This window comes from Misgurnus anguillicaudatus, chromosome 8 (assembly GCF_027580225.2).
Source record: "Misgurnus anguillicaudatus chromosome 8, ASM2758022v2, whole genome shotgun sequence".
Lineage (NCBI taxonomy): Eukaryota > Metazoa > Chordata > Actinopteri > Cypriniformes > Cobitidae > Misgurnus > Misgurnus anguillicaudatus.
In genome coordinates, this window is record NC_073344.2 from 24,282,778 (window position 1) to 24,301,055 (window position 18,278).

The following is an 18,278-nucleotide window of genomic DNA, read 5'->3' on the forward strand; positions in this document are numbered from 1 at the left end:
ATGTTCTTAAGATTATCTTAAGAAGTACTAAAGAAGAATCTTTTGTATAAGTACACTATGGAAGTGTACTTCTTTTCACCTAAAATCATTAATAATGCGGTGGAGCAACAAAATTTAAGAGCTTCACTTTCACTCCACGGCATTCATACTGTATCATCACAATGAGAATTGTTTGAAGCCCCAATATGATGTTGATTACTCACTAGACTACAGGATGAATGTCTCAACAGAACTAATGGAACAGGGGGGAAAATCCATGATCATTGCATCATTATTTGAAATTTGGACAAATGTATGTTTCAATTGTAAAGACAATTTCACAATAGTAAAATTTACTAACCTGTAAAAACCAGACTATATCTTTTTCTTCTGATTTAGCACACCGACAAACAAAAACCTGTAGCCAAATTTTTTCAGATCTGGGGGAGAAATGCCCCAGATAGGTGCTAGAGTTTAATTAACACAGTCCATTTTTTATTTGATAATTAATAAACCTGACGAACCCGTTGAGCCTATTAATCATAGAGTAAAAGTCTATCAAAGTGCCAATCCATTAATGATGTGTTAATCAGCCAAGGGGAATACCAAATGAAGTTAAAGCCAGAAGATTAATCAAATCTGCATTTGAATTACACTGGTTTGGATAACACCCAATAAAAAATTGGTGTTGACGACTAAAATGTGCTAAAAATGTATTTTAAAAAGTGTATTTGGGTGCCACTTGTGGTAAGTTTGAGAGGTTTGCTACAAGTGCTTACTAAATGCATTTTCTATTTGCTGGTTAATTATAAACAATAGGTACAATTAAACATTTAAAAAAACCATGAGAGTGTGTGTGGGGTGTGGTCGAGGGCCGGCAGGTATGCTGCAAATACGCAAGAGTCCCACCCCTAACAGATCTAATCTTACTCCAAATTGAGAAACGGACAATGTCTGTGTGGTTCTTCAGCTGGATCTGCTTCTGTGAACTTTGGGATGGAGTGGACATATGTTTTATGAAGCGGTCAGCGGTGTGTCTCAGGTTATTTTATGTACAACTTCAGTCAGATTTGAGCATTGCATCGATTCAGGATAAAGGCGTTACAAAACAATATATTAAACAAACAGTGAGTAGCAAAATATCTGTCTATCTCATCTATTTCATTTTTATCTACTCGTCTTTATTTACAGTTTTAAATCATGTTTTGTTCGTGTTTTCAGAGTGTGCTCGCAAGCATTATAGAATGTATGTGTTTCTTTTTTGTTGCATTCCTGGAGCAAAAAATCATACCTGTTAACATTGGAATTTGAAAATAAGATACATTTCCCAAACCCTAACACTGCAAAAAAAATGACTTTCTTAGTATTGTTGTCTTGTTTTCACTACAAATATCTAACAATTCTTAAATCAAGATGTATTTTCTTGATGAGCAAAATAATTAAGAAAATAAGTCTAGTTTTTAGACTAAAAATATAAAATGTAAGTAAATTTGTGCTTAAAACAAGCAAAAAAAAAACTCCCAATTGAGAAAAAAATCTTTAAATAAGTTTAGTTTTTTTAAACACTTAATTGAAGAATTTTTTTTCTTGTTTTGATTACAAATTCACTTAGATTTGATGTTTTATTTTCTTAGGTCATTTTGCTCATAAAAAAATGCATCTTGATTTTAAAAAATTTGATATTTGTACTTAAAACAAGATAAAAATACAAAATAAGCAAGTCTTTTTATGCAGTGTATACCTGGTATCATTGTTTGTATGGCTTATACACAGGTCACAGAGGTTGCATTTCTTAACACCTTCTGAGTTAAACAGTGAAGCACAAACAGCAGTGTTTCCCTACATGCAAAGTTACAAAAAATTGCCTGCATATCCATATGTGTGAGTTTGTATATTCTCACGCTGGCGGCAGACGTGCCCAAACTACAATTTATTCTGGAGTTAGATCGGCAGAATAAAGGATTGGCTTTAATCAGAAGTGACTAGAGGGTAACATAAATGCTTGCCGAATATAAAATAGATAGTTAAATAATCAAGTAATCAGTAAGTTAATAAAATAAGAACAGAGAAACAAATAAAAAGCGGTTAAAATATACAGCTGTCACTTTAAAAGCCAGCTATTCAACTTTTGAACTACCCATAAATATAAATACATAATGTTTAGAATTAATTTTTTGATTTATTAGTAGACCTTTATTTATATTGATGAAATGCTCTTCTGTTGATTTGTATTGTATATTTAAATAACTTTCTTCTTTCTCTTATCCCTATCAATAGTGCACATTTTGGTCCGGCGATATGAGCCTTCTGATCAAGAAGCCATTGAAATGATTTACCCAAATGCAATTAAGGAACACATCAACCCTGCATTCCTACACGCCATGACCCAGCCTCTTCACATCACTATAAGTCTGTTTTTTTGCATTGGTGCTTATCTGCTCGGCGGGTCTGTTTTTCTGGCCCTAATATCTGGAGGGGCCTGGGTTGGCCTGGTGTATTGTTGCTGCTATGAGTTTTATGCTTCTTATGTCCGGGAGAGACTGCGTACAGACCTGAAGGACATTCCAGGTCACTATCTCAGCAATCCAGATAACTGCTTCTGGGTCGCTGAAGCCGAGATGGATGGTATCCATCGGATTTTGGGTATGGTGGCTGTGGAAGCCAAAGATGACGGCGACGGAAAGAAACATGGAAAGCTTTTACGAATGAGCGTGTTGTCCACCTGTCGCCGTGCTGGTCTCGGTCAACAGCTGGCTAAAACCGCCGAAGACTTCTGCAAGGAATGTGGCTTCACAAAGATCATACTTTCCACCTCTTCTGTTCTAAGAGCAGCCGTGGCGCTTTACAATAAGATGGGCTTTAAACTGGTCCTGGTTAATACTGAATCTGAGAGACCAAAGTGGTTGGTCTGGATGACTCGACTCAAAATTATGTACATGGAGAAAATCATGTGATCCTTAACTGCTGTTAATACACCTGACCTGAGCTCAATAGCAGAAAGTACTTGAGAGTTATGAGATGGTCAGATGAAAACTGATATGGAGTTCCATCAGTTAAAAATAACCAAAGAGTTTCAATATTTTTTCCTATTTAAATCTTAACTCTTCTGTAGTTGCATCGTGTACTAAGACCGACAGAAAATTAAAAGTAAAGGTAAGATTCAAATGTTTAACTCTAGGGGAGCTGGAAAATGAGCATATTTTCCAAAAAAAAGTGAAATCTCCCTTTAAGGCTAAGACACATGTTTGAGCTGTCTCAACTGAAAATAACGGAAACGCTTTATATTACGACCTGCAATGTACTGCGTAATTAAACCAAATTTACAGCGTACCTATTTGTAACAACATAGTACTTTTATACTATGTACTTGTAGGTATAAGGAAACAATATGTTAAGTTTAGGGTAATAATATGGTAAAAGTATTTTAGAGCTACAGGTTACCTAGTATTGTTATATTAAGTGGTATATGACTTATGTTGATGGGTAATATGGCCTATTGATTTTATGTTATAATTTTATTTAGATTTTATTTTCATCTCCGCTACCTAATGAAAGTATATTGTATACAGTCCATGTGTACGAATCATGTTGGCAAATAAAATATAACACCTCACTTTTATTTCGGTATAGACTGTATACTGAGGCTCGAACCAACTTGTAACCGTCTTGATCTGTATAAGTAACTCTTACGTTTGTGGGCTGTAAATGAAAGTGTTGCTTGTTACTCCCTTGTTCTGTGTAATTAACAGGTAACTCTTATATTTGCAGGCTGTTATTAAACTGGTGTTTATTACCCCCTTGTAATGTGTATTTAACAGGTAAATCTTAAAACTTTGTTTTGTTTCATGTTGAGTTTGTGCTCTTATTTTGTATTTTATTAATTTCCAATTACTTGTTTGCTCAAACTTAGGCGGATTGTTACTTATATATGCATGGTAATTGAAGTAATTATTAAAAACACAGGTAATTCTTATAGTTGCAGACTGTAAACTAAAGTTGTGCTTTGATCACATCTTGTTATAAATTTAGTTATAGGGTAAATACCATAAACATACACAATATTGTAATCTTTATTTTAAAAACAACTTAATTTAAAACATCTTTAAACAGGTTTAAATGCATGCAAGGTAAAAGAACACTGTAATTTTCTCAAAATATAAATTTAAAGTTACCCCGTTTCTCTGAGATCCCCAAACGATTTATGTGAAGCCATTCAATGACTCAGTCGGCCAAAACTCCACCTTTCAGTAGCCTACTCTGCTCTGATTGGTCAACTGACAGAGTCTCCGCACAGACCACAGATCAGTGGCACAGACCAACAATAGTGCAACATGTATTGACCTACACAGCAAAATCTGGAACCTCAGAATAACTCTATAAGAGTTAATTTCAACACTTTAAAAGTGTCTCATGGGGTCCACTCCCAATAGAGTTATTTTAACACTTTTAAAAGTGTTGGCACATTGACTCTTTTAAAGTGTTAGCAATTGACACTATACAGAGTTAAAAATCTAAGTATAAATTGACACTAATCAGTGTTAAATATTTTTATTTGTTAAAAATGAACTCCCTCGGTGTAATTTGTTAACTCCAATGTAGTGTTATTTTTTATACTATGGTGTTAATATGGTAAATGTAAAGACAGAAACATATTACGGTACTTTTGGGACAAAAAACTTTATTTTTAAACAGTTTTTTTTAATGTAACAATACAGCAGTATAATCGATCATTATCATTATAAAACTGTTAAGGATTTTTTTAAATGTCATCTGATCAACATTTATTTATGACAGAAAAATTGTCCTCAATGTATCATGCATTTAAGTATTCATTAAATTAACATATTAATATCCGAGACAACTAAAAAGCACATTCCCAATGTATAACAATAGTACAGATATTTATAAATACAGTTTATGGGATACTTCAGTTCATACAAACAAGTTTGACTTCATTTTAATCCAAAATCCATGTTGGTCTTCACATATTAACAGCAGAATATGATGAACCAGCCGCGGGAAGGAGGTGATATGATCCTCGGTCAGACCTTCAGACTGGATATTGAACGTTTCTGTTAATAAAACAAAATTTAAAGGGGAAAATGTATTATTAAAAAAACAATATTTAAGTATAGCATCGCAGAAACTAATATTTACAGAATGCATTACAGAATTTACATACAGAACACATTACAAAATACTTTGAAAATAGTTATACATTTATGTTTTGCACAAAATACTCACTTTGTTATAAAATTTCTCTTCATCTTAAGAAATTTTCATGTAGGCCAATTTCTGTGCTCCTCCAAAGTCCCCAAAGCGAATCTCCTGCACACATTAATGGATTTAAAAAAATTTTTTTTAAACTAAAACAGCATATAAAGCAAAAAACAACAAAAAACTCCCCAAAACATTATGAGTATGAATTGCTCCATCTGAGACTAAGACCTAAACTCAACTGCAGCATTCATATAATGACAATAACACATGACCCTTAATGTTAAACTTCATACTAACAGCAATATAAAACATAACACCTAAAAACTCTCAAATGTTATTGATCAAAATTGTATTTATTGAACATTTACTTACCATACAGTGAAAGAGATGACCTTCTGCTTGAACTGCATCATCCAAAAACACGGTTCAGTGTGTGCTGTAAAAAAATCGAAATAAAATTATAACAAAAAATCAATAGGCCATATTACCCATCAACATAAGTCATATACCACTTAATATAACAAAACTAGGTACCCTGTAGCTATAAAATACGTTTACCATATTATTACCCCAAACTTAACACATTGTTTCCGTATACCTACAAGTACATAGTGTAAAAGTACTATGTTGTTACAAATACTTTCTGCTATTGAGCTCAGGTCAGGTGTATTAACAGCAGTTAAGGATCACATGATCTTCCCCATGTACCAAATTTTGACTTGAGACATCCAGAACAACCACTTTGGTCTCTCAGTTTGAGTATTAACCAGGACCAGTTTAAAGCCCATCTTATTGTAAAGCGCCACGGCTGCTCTTTGAGTTAAAGAGGTGGAAAGTATGATCTTTGTGAAGCCACGTTCCTTGCAGAAGTCTTCGACGGTTTTAGCCAGCTGTTGACCGAGACCAGCACGGCGGCAGGTGGACAACACGCTCATTCGTAAAAGCTTACCATTCCTCTTTCCATTGCCATCATTTTTGGCTTCCACAGCCACCATACCCAAAATCTGACGCTTACCGTCCATCTCGGCTTCAGCGATCCAGAAGCAGTTATCTGGATTGCTGAGATAGTGACCTGGAATGTCCTTCAGCTCTGTACGCAGTCTCTTCCGGAGAAGCGAAGCGTAATACTCATAGCAGCAACAATACAACAGGCCAACCCAGGCTCCTCCAGATATTAGGGCCAGAATAACAGACCCGCCGAGCAGATAAGCATCAATGCAAAAAAACAGACTTATAGTGATGTGAAGAGTGATGTGTTTTCTAGTCTGCCTTGTTTCTTGTTCCATGTTGCTCCGCCCCCTTGTTTGTTACCATGGACACTCATTGACTCACCCACTGCCTCTTGTTTGTTGTCATAGTGATTCGTTGTCTCTGCTTTGTGATTGGTTCTTGTATTGTTTAAATTCATGGGTACCAAAGATGTCACTTCCGTCTTGGCAGCAAACACAGCTTCTAATGTGCTAAATGATCACATTTATAAGTTGAATTGAGCGCTTACCAGAGACAAAATATTGATTTTACAATCTGGAGTTAGATGTTGGCTGCCAGTCAGTCCCACAAGTTGTTTGCCAACGCGGAATTGGGCAAAATCAACAAAATGTTGAATTTTTTGGGATCCTGCATTATTTCGTTATCAAAACAACCCTGCACCCCACAGTTAACAGTGAATCTTCTGAGTACGCATAAAGACATTATCTCTACTATATTTCTAAAGTTTAAGAGTAAATTATAATGCATTATTTTCATGAGGATACACACGTGAACAGTTCTTGTGAAACCTGCTTAACACACAATATGTCTCATATGCAAGGATTTGGTGAAGCAATATTATAATAATGTATTACAGTTTATTGTTTTGTAGTCCTTCAGTTTAGGTATAAAGTGGTTTAGGACGGATGAATCCATTACTGTAAGCTTTTAAAGTGACAGCTGTATATGTTAATCAAAAAAACAATCTGCAACTTAATGTTATGTTTATTTAACCATTTTTTATTTGTTTCTCTGTTCTTACTGTTTACTTGATTATTTAACTATTCACTTAATATTCAGCAAGCATTTATGTTGCCCTTTGTAGTCAAGGCAATCCTTTATTCCTCCTTTGAAATAGAATCAAATTGTAGTTTGGGTTTCCTCTGACGACTGTTACAGCCAACAACACAACATATCCTGGGCATATTGTAATTTTGTTGTAAACCTCCTGGTAGTGTTTAATTGATATTCCTCTTGTATTTGTGGCTGCTGTGACCATAGACTAAAGCAGAGCGTGCAGCTGTGATTGGACACAAAAATGGTGGCAACAACATCACGTGGTCCGGATGACTACTGTGCCTGTTGGTCAGTCGTTGTATATGTTTCACCCTTTTCTAATTATTATTATTATTACTATATTTTTTACTTGACTACTTTGTACTTAAAAATAAATGTCACACAAAGGACTATATTGTCTACTGAAAATCCAGCATAAGCTGGTAGCTGGTTTTAGCTGGTTTAAAGGTGGCATACCTGTCAACCCTCACGTTTTTTTCCTGGGATTCTCCCATATTTTACCATTCTTTCCCACCATCATCCCGTTTAAATAATTTTCTGTATTTTTCCCGTATTTTTTGTCTTTCTAGAAAAAAATCCCACTTGCCATATTTGATGTTTGCTACATTCAACTCCGATAAAGCAGGCTGCAGTTTACATATCACTTAAACAACATGAAACAAGAAGCAAACAAGCTTATCTTTCTTCTCAGCAAAGCTACAACTGGCGTAAGCATTAGCGTGCACGTCTGCCCGCCAGCATGAGAATACACAAACTTACACATTTGGATATGCAGGCAATATTTTGTAAATTTACATGTAGGGAAACACTGCTGTTTGTGCTTTACTGCTTAACTCAGAAGGTGTTAAGAAATGCAACGTCTGTGACCTGTGTATAAGCCATACAAACAATGATACCAGGCATACACTGCATCTTGTTTTCAGTACAAATATCAAATCATTTTTAAATCAAGATGCGTTTTTTTGATGAGCAAAATTACCTAAGAAAATAAAATAGTGAATTTCTGATTAAAACAAGGAAAAATACATATATATTTTTGTTAAATTAAGTGTTTAAGAAAAAAGTGGTAGTCGGTATGCAACGTATAAGAATGACATACATTGGTTTTATAATGCTTGTGAGCACACTCTGAAAACACAAACACAACATGATTTAAAACTGTAAAGAAAGATGAGTAGATAAAAATGAAATAGATGAGATAGACAGACAGATAGATATTTTGCTACTCACTGTTTGTTTAATATTGTTTTGTAACACCTTTATCCTGAATCCATGCAATGCTCAAATCTGACTGAAGTTGTACATAAAATAACCTGAGACACACCACTGACGTCACCTTCATAAAACATATGTCCACTCCATCCCAAAGTTCACAGAAACAGATCCAGCTGAGGAACCACAGACATTGGCCATTTCTCAATTTGGATTAAGATTAGATCTGATAGGCGTGGGGGTCTTGTGTATTTGCAGCATACATGCCGGCCCTCGACCACACCCCACACACACTCTTTTTTTTAGAAGTTTAATTGTACCTATTGTTTATAATTAACCAGCCCAAATAGAAAATTGATTTAGTTAGCACTTGAAGTAAACTTTTCAAATTTGCTACAAGTGGTACCTAAATACACTTTTTAAATACATTTTAGCACATTTTAGTCGTCAACGCAAATTTTTTGTTGGATGTTATCCAAACCAGTGTAAATTTAAATCCAGATTTGATTAATCTTCTGGCTTTACTCTTTAGGTATTCCCCTTGGCTGATTAACACATCATTAATGGATTGGCACTTTGATAGACTTATTTTACTCTATGATTAACAGGCCAGTGCTCAACGGGTTCATCAGGTTTATTAAAAACAACAAAAGATTGTCATGACTTTTTATTTGAAATAAAAGTTGATAAGCGTTGACTTAAATATAGTGTTGTAAAGATGTTTTAAAATAAGCTGTTTTTAAAATAAAGATTATAATATTGTGTATGTTATTTACCCTATAACTACATTTATAACAAGATGTGATCAAAGCACCACTTTAGTTTACAGTCTGCAACTATAAGAATTACCTGTGTTTTTAATAATTACTTCAATTACCATGCATATATAAGTAACAATCTGCCTAAGTTTGAGCAAACAAGTAATTGGAAATTAAAAAAATACAAAATAAGAGCACAAACTCAACATGAAACAAAATTAAGTTTTAAGAATTACCTGGTAAATACACATTACAAGGGGGTAACAAGCACCAATTTAATAACAGGCTACAAATATAGACGTTTCATCGGACACACGTGATACACGTCTGGATCCGAACCTTACTTCCGGTTTCGTTTTTTAATGGTCTGACTAGTTGCTAAACTGATCTCTTGAACAAATGCCTCGTCAAAAATAACAAATGTTTTGGTTTCCTAGGTAATCTATGTGTTGTTTTTTTGCTTGATATATAAATAAACTACGTTTAAAGATCTTTGTTGTTATTTATTCTTAGCAGAGTTTACCGGAAGTTACGTGCGGACCGCGACAGCCGCTTGTTTATGTTGTTACTGCTGAAACCGTCAATAAGAGTTAACTGTTAAATACACAGAACAAGGAGGTAACAAGCACCACTTTCATTTACAGCCCACAAACGTAAGAGTTACATAGTTCTCCTACTTACATATACAGATCAAGACGTAGGTGTTATATTTTATTTGCCAACATGGTTCGTAGACATGGACTGTATACAAAATACTTTTATTAGGTAGCGAATAAGAAAAAAAATTATAACAAAAAATCAATAGGCCATATTACCCATCAACGTATGTCATGTACCACTTAATATTACAATACTAGGTACCCTGTAGCTATAAAATACTTTTACCATATAATTACCCCAAACTTTACATATTGTTTCCTTATACCTACAAGTACATACTGTAAAAGTACTATGTTGTTACAAATAGGTACGCTGTAATTTGGTTTAATTATGCAGGAGATTGCGGGTCGTAATATAAAGTGTTTCTATTATTTTCAGTTGAGACAGATAAAACAAAAAATGTGTCTTAGGCTTAAAGGGAGATTTTACTTTTTTTTTTTAAATATGCTCATTTTCCAGCTCCCCTAGAGTTAAACATTTGAATCTTACTTTTACTTTAAATTTTCTGTCTGTTTTAGTACACAATGCAACTACAAAAGAGTTAAGTTGTAAATAGGAAAAATATCGAAACTCTTTGGTTATTTTTAAATGATGGAACTCCATATCAGTTTTCATCTGACCATCTCATAACTCTCAAATACTTTCTGCTATTGAGCTCAGGTCAGGTGTATTAACAGCAGTTAAGGATCACATGATTTTCTCCATGTACATAATTTTCACTCGAGACATCCACACCAACCACTTTGGTCTCTCAGATTGAGTATGAACTAGGACCAGTTTAAAGCCCATCTTATAGTAAAATGCCACGGCTGCTCTTTGAGTAGAAGAGGTGGAAAGTATGATCTTTGTGAAGCCACGTTCCTTGCAAAAGTCTTCGAAGGTTTTAGCCAGCTGTTTACCGAGACCAGCACGGCGGCAGGTGGACAACACACTCATTCGTAAAAGCTTTCCATGTTTCTTTCCATCTCCGTCATTTTTGGCTTCCACAGCCACCATACCCAAAATCCAACGCCTACCGTCTATCTCGGCTTCAGCGACCCAGAAGCAGTTATCTGGATTTCTGAGATAGTAACCTGGAATGTCCTTCATGTCTGTACGTAGTCTGTTCCGGACATAAGAAGCGTAATACTCATAGCAGCAGAAGTACACCAGACCAACCCAGGCTCCTCCAGATATTAGGGCCAGAATAACAGACCCGCCGAGCAGATAAGCACCAATGCAAAAAAACAGACATATAGTGATATGAAGAGGCTGGGTCATGGCGTGTAGGAATGCAGGGTTGATGTGTTCCTTAATTGCATCTGGGTAAATCATTTCAATGGCTTCTTGATCAGAAGGCTCATATCGCCGGACCAAAATGTGCACTAGTGATAGAGATAAGAGAAATACGTTTTTAAAATATATTCCTATACAATACAAAACAACAGCAGAGCATTTCATCATTGTAAATAAAGGCCTACTAATAAAACAAAAAGTCCATTCTAAACATTATGTATTTATATTTATGGGTAGTTCGAAGTTGAATATGCTATATATCATGAAGTCCGGTCTGTGTCTGCCCTGTTTTCTGGTCTGCCTTAGTTCTTCTTGTTCCTGTGTTGCTCCGCCCCCTTGTTTGTTACCATGGACACTCAAAGCTACTGCTGTAAGCATTAGCGCGTCTGCCCGCCAGCGTGAGAATATACAAACTCACACATTTGGATATGCGGGCAATTATTTGTAACTTTGCATGTAGGGAAACACTGCTGTTTGTGCTTTACTGTTTAACTCAGAAGGTGTTAAGAAATGCAACATCTGTGACCTGTGTATAAGTCAGTTGCAGAGGCAACCCTACTGAAAAATCCAGCTAAGACCAGCATAAGCTGGTGAACTGGTTTTAGCTGGTAGTGCTGGTCTAGCAAGCTGCTCTAGCTGTGTTTTGGTCACTTTTTAAGCTGGTCTGACCCACCAGCTTGACCAGTTTTGCCAGGCTGGGAGGACCAGCTTAGACCAGCTACTGCCACCTTAAACCAGCAAAAACCAGCTACCAAGCATTAATTCTATAATGCTTGTGAGCACACTCTGAAAACATGAACAAAACATGATTTAAAACTGTAAAGAAAGACGAGTAGATAGATACAAAATACATGAAATAGACAGAAAGATAGATATTTTGCTACTCACTGTTTGTTTAATATTGTTTTGTAACGCCTTTATCCTGAATCGATGCTCAAATCTGACTGAAGTTGGACATAAAATGACCTGAGACACACCGCTGACGTCACCTTCATAAAACATATGTTCACTCCATCCCAAAGTTCACAGGAGCAGATCCAGCTGCAGAACCACACAGACATTGGCCGTTTCTCAATTTGGAGTAAGATTAAATCTCTTAGGGGTGGGGCTCTTGCGTATATGCAGCATACCTGCCAGCCCTCGACCACACCCTACATGCACTCTCATGGTTTTTTAGACGTTTAATTGTACCTATTGTTTATAAATAGAAAATGTATTTAGTGAACACATGTAGTAAACTTTTCAAATTTACTACAAGTGGTACCTAAATACATTTTTTTAAATACATTTTTAGCACATTTTAGTCGTCAACACCAATTTTTTGTTGGGTGTTATCCAAACCAGTGTAATTCAAATCCAGATTTGATTAATCTTCTGGCTTTAACTTCATTTGGTATTCCACTTGGCTGATTAACACATCATTAATGGATTGGCACTTTGATAGGCTTATTTTACTCTATGATTAACAGGCCCGTGCTCAACGGGTTCATCAGGTTTATTAATTATCAAATGAAAAATATTTTAAATAAAAATGGCCTGTGTTCATTTAACTCTAGCACCTTTCCAGTATCTGGGGCATTTCTGCCCCATATCCGAAAAAATTCGGCTACAGCAGTGGGTTTTGTCTGTTGCTGGACTAAATCAGAAGAAAAAGTTATAGTCTGGTTTTTACAGGTTTTCCTAGTAAATTCTACTATTGTGAAATTGTCTGTGAATGTTGCTGAAGCTCACAGATTATACCAAGTTCTGACAATATCTTTTTTTTGCTAAAACATACATTTATCCAAATTTCAAATCATGATGCAATGATCATGGATTTTTCCCCCACATTTATTAACCAGCTTAAAAAGTGACCAAAACACAGCTAGACCAGCTTGCTACACCAGCAACACTAGCTAAAACCAAGCTGGGAGACCAGCTAAAACCAGCTCACTGTCTTATGCTGGTCTTAGCTGGATTTTTCAGTAGGAACCGGAACACCATGAGTCAAGTTCAAGTAAAAATTTTTTGTATAGCAAATTTACAACAGCCACAAGGCTGACCAAAGTGCTTTACAGAGCATAAAATATTACACAGACTAAAAAACCTAGCTGTGTTTTGGTCACTTTTTAAGTTGGTCTAACTAGACTTAGCTGGTCAGGCTAGAAGACCAGCTGACCCATCAGTTTGACCAGCTACTGCCACATTAAACCAGCAAAAACCAGCTACCAGCTGCTGGTCTTAGCTGGATTTTTCAATAGGGTGGGGGGAGTAAGAAAGGTTTTATTTTTAGAGAGTAAACGCAGTTGATAAAAGCTGGACCCAATAACAGAATAAATTTGTTTGTCAAATTTTAAATGCTGGTCAATAGAGATGCCAAGATTCTTCACCCGTGAGGATCTGAAAACGGATAAACTAGTTTGGTGCTTAATCACTGAGAGTTCTCATCTGGGCCACAATAACATCGGTCTTGTCCTCATTTACAAAAAAAAGTTTGGGCTATCCATAATTTAGCCTCTTCTTGACATTGGAGAAGAGATGATCACAGTGGGGTTGTTTTTAATCATTGGTAAGTAGATTTGGGTGGCATTTGTAAAGAAATGAAAAGAAAACACAATGTTTTTGAAGAATAGAGCCCATGGAAGCATATAAAGAGAGAATAAAATGGAGCTAAAATAGCCTTGTAAAAAAAGCCTTGTGGAAGGCCACAGAACAGAGAATTGAAATTATTATTTTTGATCGACTGTCACTTTAATACAAAGAGCAAATAATATAACAGACAGTCCCTCATAACCGTTAAGAGTTGTTCACATTATAACAATAATTATATAGCGTCCACATCACCGGATGATAACAATAACTTTATGCTAATTCGCTCACAAATCACTTGTCTTTAATGACATTAACTAATATTGTATTTTCTGTAATAAAAATGTTTGCAATTGTTTACATGTAACTGAATGTGTATATATGCTGTTCTTGTTGCATTTACACAATGGTTAACCAGCAGATGTCCTCAACACGCTGCGTTACTCTAAACAGTGAATCTAGTTTGTGTAATCTAACGTTAATATCTACCTTTTGGTGTAGTAGTCAGTGTAGTAGTGGAAAAACATTACATAGTCAATTTCACAGCAACTCCATCAGCGCTGGTAATTTATGTTATAGACCTCAGCAATGAGCTTCTTCACTGTCATTTCAAGTATGTGCACTTAAAGTTCAAATAGATTTGATTGGCTGTCAATGGTGTCAAAAATCTCTCTGAATGTGATCCCACAGATATTGTTCATTGTATCTTTATCGTTATACTGTAGTTGTGGTGTGAAACCGCTATTCTCTGTATTTTAAAATGATTTTTAAAACTATATTTTTTATAGATATAGTTATCGTTATAATGTGAATGGCCCATTACGCTTGTAATGTATTCCCAGTTTTGTTTTTAGAAAATGTAATACTACGGTGCAAGTTCACATGCTGCACAGCGAAGAACCAAAGCAACAAGCAAGGACATTTACAGTAATAAGTTTGGCTGTGGATGCTTTTGAAGTTCTTCATAAAACTGCTGAGCAAAAATTAAATCATGATCAGAATTAAGACAATCTCCAGAACAGTGAGCATGTTTGTGTTGTTTTTGAGTCCCAAGTAATTTAAGAGTTTGACTTCTTTCATTGCTTGTTTTAAGTGTTATGTTAAATTGTTAGTGCATTAGCAGTTTTGAAATGTTGATGATTATTTTAGTGTTGAAAGTGTAATAACATGACAGTTAAGTAGTTTGATATACTGAACATCTACAGTTCTTTTATTTGATTTTTCATATTGCACCTTCTTCATGTTATGTGATGTTATAGATAGTGTTGCTGTCAATATCACCTAAACCCAGACCAAGTCATGACCAAGACCAAGACAGGCCGAGACCGAGACAAGACCAAGACTTTAAAGGGTTGAGACCAAGTCAAGACCATTGCAAGTCACTGCATTAAAACACTTATGATAAAATGTGAAATAAGCATATGATTAGGCACTTCTTGTCTGTGTGTGTGTGTGTGTGTGTGTGTGTGTGTGTGTGTGTGTGTGTGTGTGTGTGTGTGTGTGTGTACCTGGTAATTATCACGTTGTGGGGACCAATTGTCCCCACAAAGATAGGAATACTAGTGTTTTTGTGACCTTGTGGGGACATTATGATGTCCCCATGAGGAAACAAGCTTATAAATCAAACAGAATGATGTATCTTGAAAATGTAAAGTAGGAGAAGGGTTTTTGTGATGGTTGGGGTTAGGGAATGGGGTAGGTAAGGGGAATAGAATATACAGTTTGTACAGTATAAAATGCATTGCGTCTATGGAATGTCCCCACAAAACATGGAAACCAGAATGTGTGTGTGTGTGTGTGTGTGTGTATGCCACCAGAGAAGTTGATAAAATAATAAAAGATATCGCAGATATGTGGGAATTTATCTTTGTCTATAAGCAAATAAAAGTGAACAAACACTAAAGTGCTGAAATCCACTTAACCATTTATTCTGAACTGTCTTTCCATGGCTTGCCATCCACTTAACACAATGCAGGGGTTTTTAGTAATACAATTAGAAAAATTGTCATTGTGAGAAACTTAAACAATGCTTAAACAATGCCAACATCATATGCCAAACCTGAATAAACTGCATAAAATTAATGATAAAATAAATTTGTGATGTGCCATCAGTTGTAGTCTTGAAATACAGAGACGAGACCGAGTAAAAATGCGGTCGATTCCAAGACGAGACCAAGACCTTTAAAAAGTGTGTCTTATCCACTGCGCCATCACCACCCCCGTGGTGACTGGTCTCAAGACCATTTTTAAAGGTCCTGGTCTCTTCTTGGAATTGACCGCATAAAGTAAAATTACTTTAAACCTGTTGTCCAGGACTTATAAACAATGATAGGATGCTTAAAATTACCATCTTACTGTCTTTTTAAATATAGTGTTGTAAAGATGTTTTAAAATAAGTTGTTTTTAAAATAAAGATTACAATATTGTGTATGTTTATGGTATTTACCCTATAACTAAATTTATAACAAGAGGTGATCAAAGCACCACTTCAGTTTACAATCTGCAACTGTAAGTGTTACGAGTTTCAAATGTATGGAACTGGAGTAACAAATGATTTCAATTAATTGGGGTTCACTACTCTCAACTCTCCTGGATGACAGCCTGGAAAACAGAATGTAAAGTCAATGAGTGAAAGAGCGAACCGCCATCTTCTAAATTCTCTAAATCTTAATATGTTTATTATAAATGTATCAAAATCATGGTATAAAACAATAACATTCCCTTATTGTAAACATGTTTCAATTTCAAAGTCTGGTAATTTCAAGTTCAACATTTCAATAGTTTTTTCCTATTCTCAACATATCAGTGAGTTACATTTTTCACGCTCACATTTACAAAATAATCATGTATTTGCAAAAACCAACACGCTCACATTTACAAAATAATCATGTCTTTGCAAAAACCAACATCACTCTTAATTTAAAGTGCAATTACATCACAAATAAATCATGTTTTAAGCTATATAGTTATTTATATATAATTAATTGTTTTTTTCTTCCTTTAAACTTCAGAAATCTACTAATGTAGTAATGTGAATGATAACCACTCTTTGGCAGTAAATGAATATTTAAATGACTTTAGAGCCACAACATGAATCATGTACATAGGGAAGGCTGTTCAACTTATAAAAACATTGTAAAACAATACTTTAACGGCTGTAAGACAGCTAACTGCTTCTGTACAACTTTAGTAGTATTTTCACTTAGAGGTTTTAACAACATACTCCTCTTCCTTAACATTTACAATAACTTAAAAACTGTCAGGACACAATAACAATAAAGCATTACCAGGGAGTGAGGACACCTATACACCTATTCACACATTCAATCACAAAGTACACACGTTATACAGCCGATGACGTCATCGTTTACGCATGCTTTCTCCCGCGATTATAAACGCGGGTCTTTAACTCTGCTTTAACTTATCAAAAACTCCATAACAAACTCATCACAGTTTCAATACACTACATACACTTCAGGATGAAACAGTTCTTGTTATTGTTTTTATAGAGTACGAACCTGGAAAACAGAATGTAAAGTCAATGAGTGAAAGAGCGAACCGCCATCTTCGTCTCTAAATCTCAATATGAGAGAAGAGGGAGGCGTCCGTCACTTAGGCAGCACAGTGCAACAATACCCGCACTTTGGTTCTGCTTCATTTGGTTCCCCTCTACATTAATATTGTACTACACAATGAGAGTTGCAATTTTAATGGACGCTGCATGTTATCACATAAACACATATATTTTAAACACCAAATTGTGTTAGCACATAAACACATATCTTTTAAACACTTACTTGTGTTATCACATAAACATATACCTTTTAAACACCAAATGGTGTTATCACATAATGGTGTATCACACACTCCCCAACAAATAAAAGTGGCTCCTGACACAAAATGTTTTAAACAATTTCACTCTGAACATTCCCACATTTTTTTTCAAAATATCCCAACTCTCAATCAGTGTATCCTATATGTCCTATAAAGTGTGTGTACGTAACTGGTGAGTATAGAATGTAACTGTTGTTAGGTCTGTAATTGCCTTTCATTGTATCTCATCCACAGTGGGCTGGGTACACTACAGGTAGGTAAGGGTATGGGGGAATGGACGGGGGTTGGAAGTGGTGGAGGTATGGTGAACTGAAACACTGGTAAGTACACTGTACTGGCTGGATTTCAACTGCACTCCCTGTGGGCCATGGGTAATAAGATGGTTGACCCAGGGATGGGTAAGTAAACACATTTTTTGGCCGTTTCTCTCTCGTGGACTGTCTCAGTGGGACCTGATGTTCAGGTTGTGGGTTGGGGACATTGTTTTCTTGATAGACAGTATAAAGTTCCTCTTGGACAATTGCAGGTTGCAGCTGCTCCATGCCATGTTCATTCTCACTGGATGTCTCCTGTCCCTCGTCTCTAACACTCTCCCTGTCATGTTCAGGTTCTGCATGAATCATTTCTCCTAGGTGGATCTCTTCCTGTTCAGGTCTGTTTTGGAAGTCAGGAGTAACATGCGATGTAGGTAAGTAATTTCCAGCTCTTGGTTTCTCCTTAGGCATT

At 35.6% G+C, this 18,278-nt stretch overlaps 3 protein-coding genes across 3 annotated transcripts; 1 reads left to right on the forward strand and 2 right to left on the reverse strand.

The window, feature by feature from the left end:
- Positions 1 to 944: 944 nt before the first annotated feature.
- Positions 945 to 4,078, forward strand: LOC129450639 (probable N-acetyltransferase camello). Its single transcript, XM_055213561.2, has 2 exons — positions 945 to 1,106; positions 2,257 to 4,078. Coding segments are annotated over exons 1-2 (678 nt in total). The 5' UTR covers positions 945 to 1,105; the 3' UTR covers positions 2,934 to 4,078.
- A 1,564-nt stretch (positions 4,079 to 5,642) lies between these two features.
- On the reverse strand, positions 5,643 to 6,487 carry LOC129450877 (probable N-acetyltransferase camello). Its single transcript, XM_073870973.1, has one exon. It carries the CDS (start codon positions 6,483 to 6,485, stop codon positions 5,886 to 5,888), a length of 600 nt encoding a protein of 199 aa, XP_073727074.1. The 5' UTR covers positions 6,486 to 6,487; the 3' UTR covers positions 5,643 to 5,885.
- Positions 6,488 to 10,058: 3,571 nt separating this feature from the next.
- Positions 10,059 to 12,184, reverse strand: LOC129449884 (probable N-acetyltransferase camello). Its single transcript, XM_055212171.2, has 2 exons — positions 12,039 to 12,184; positions 10,059 to 11,239 (listed from the first exon to the last, which is right to left on the reverse strand). Coding segments are annotated over exons 1-2 (678 nt in total). The 5' UTR covers positions 12,040 to 12,184; the 3' UTR covers positions 10,059 to 10,562.
- Between the last annotated feature and the right edge of the window lie 6,094 nt (positions 12,185 to 18,278).

Coding starts and splice junctions, on each gene's coding strand:
- LOC129450877 (XM_073870973.1), bottom strand. CDS start 6,485: ATGGAACAAGAAACAAGGCAGACTAGAAAACACATCACTCTTCACATC.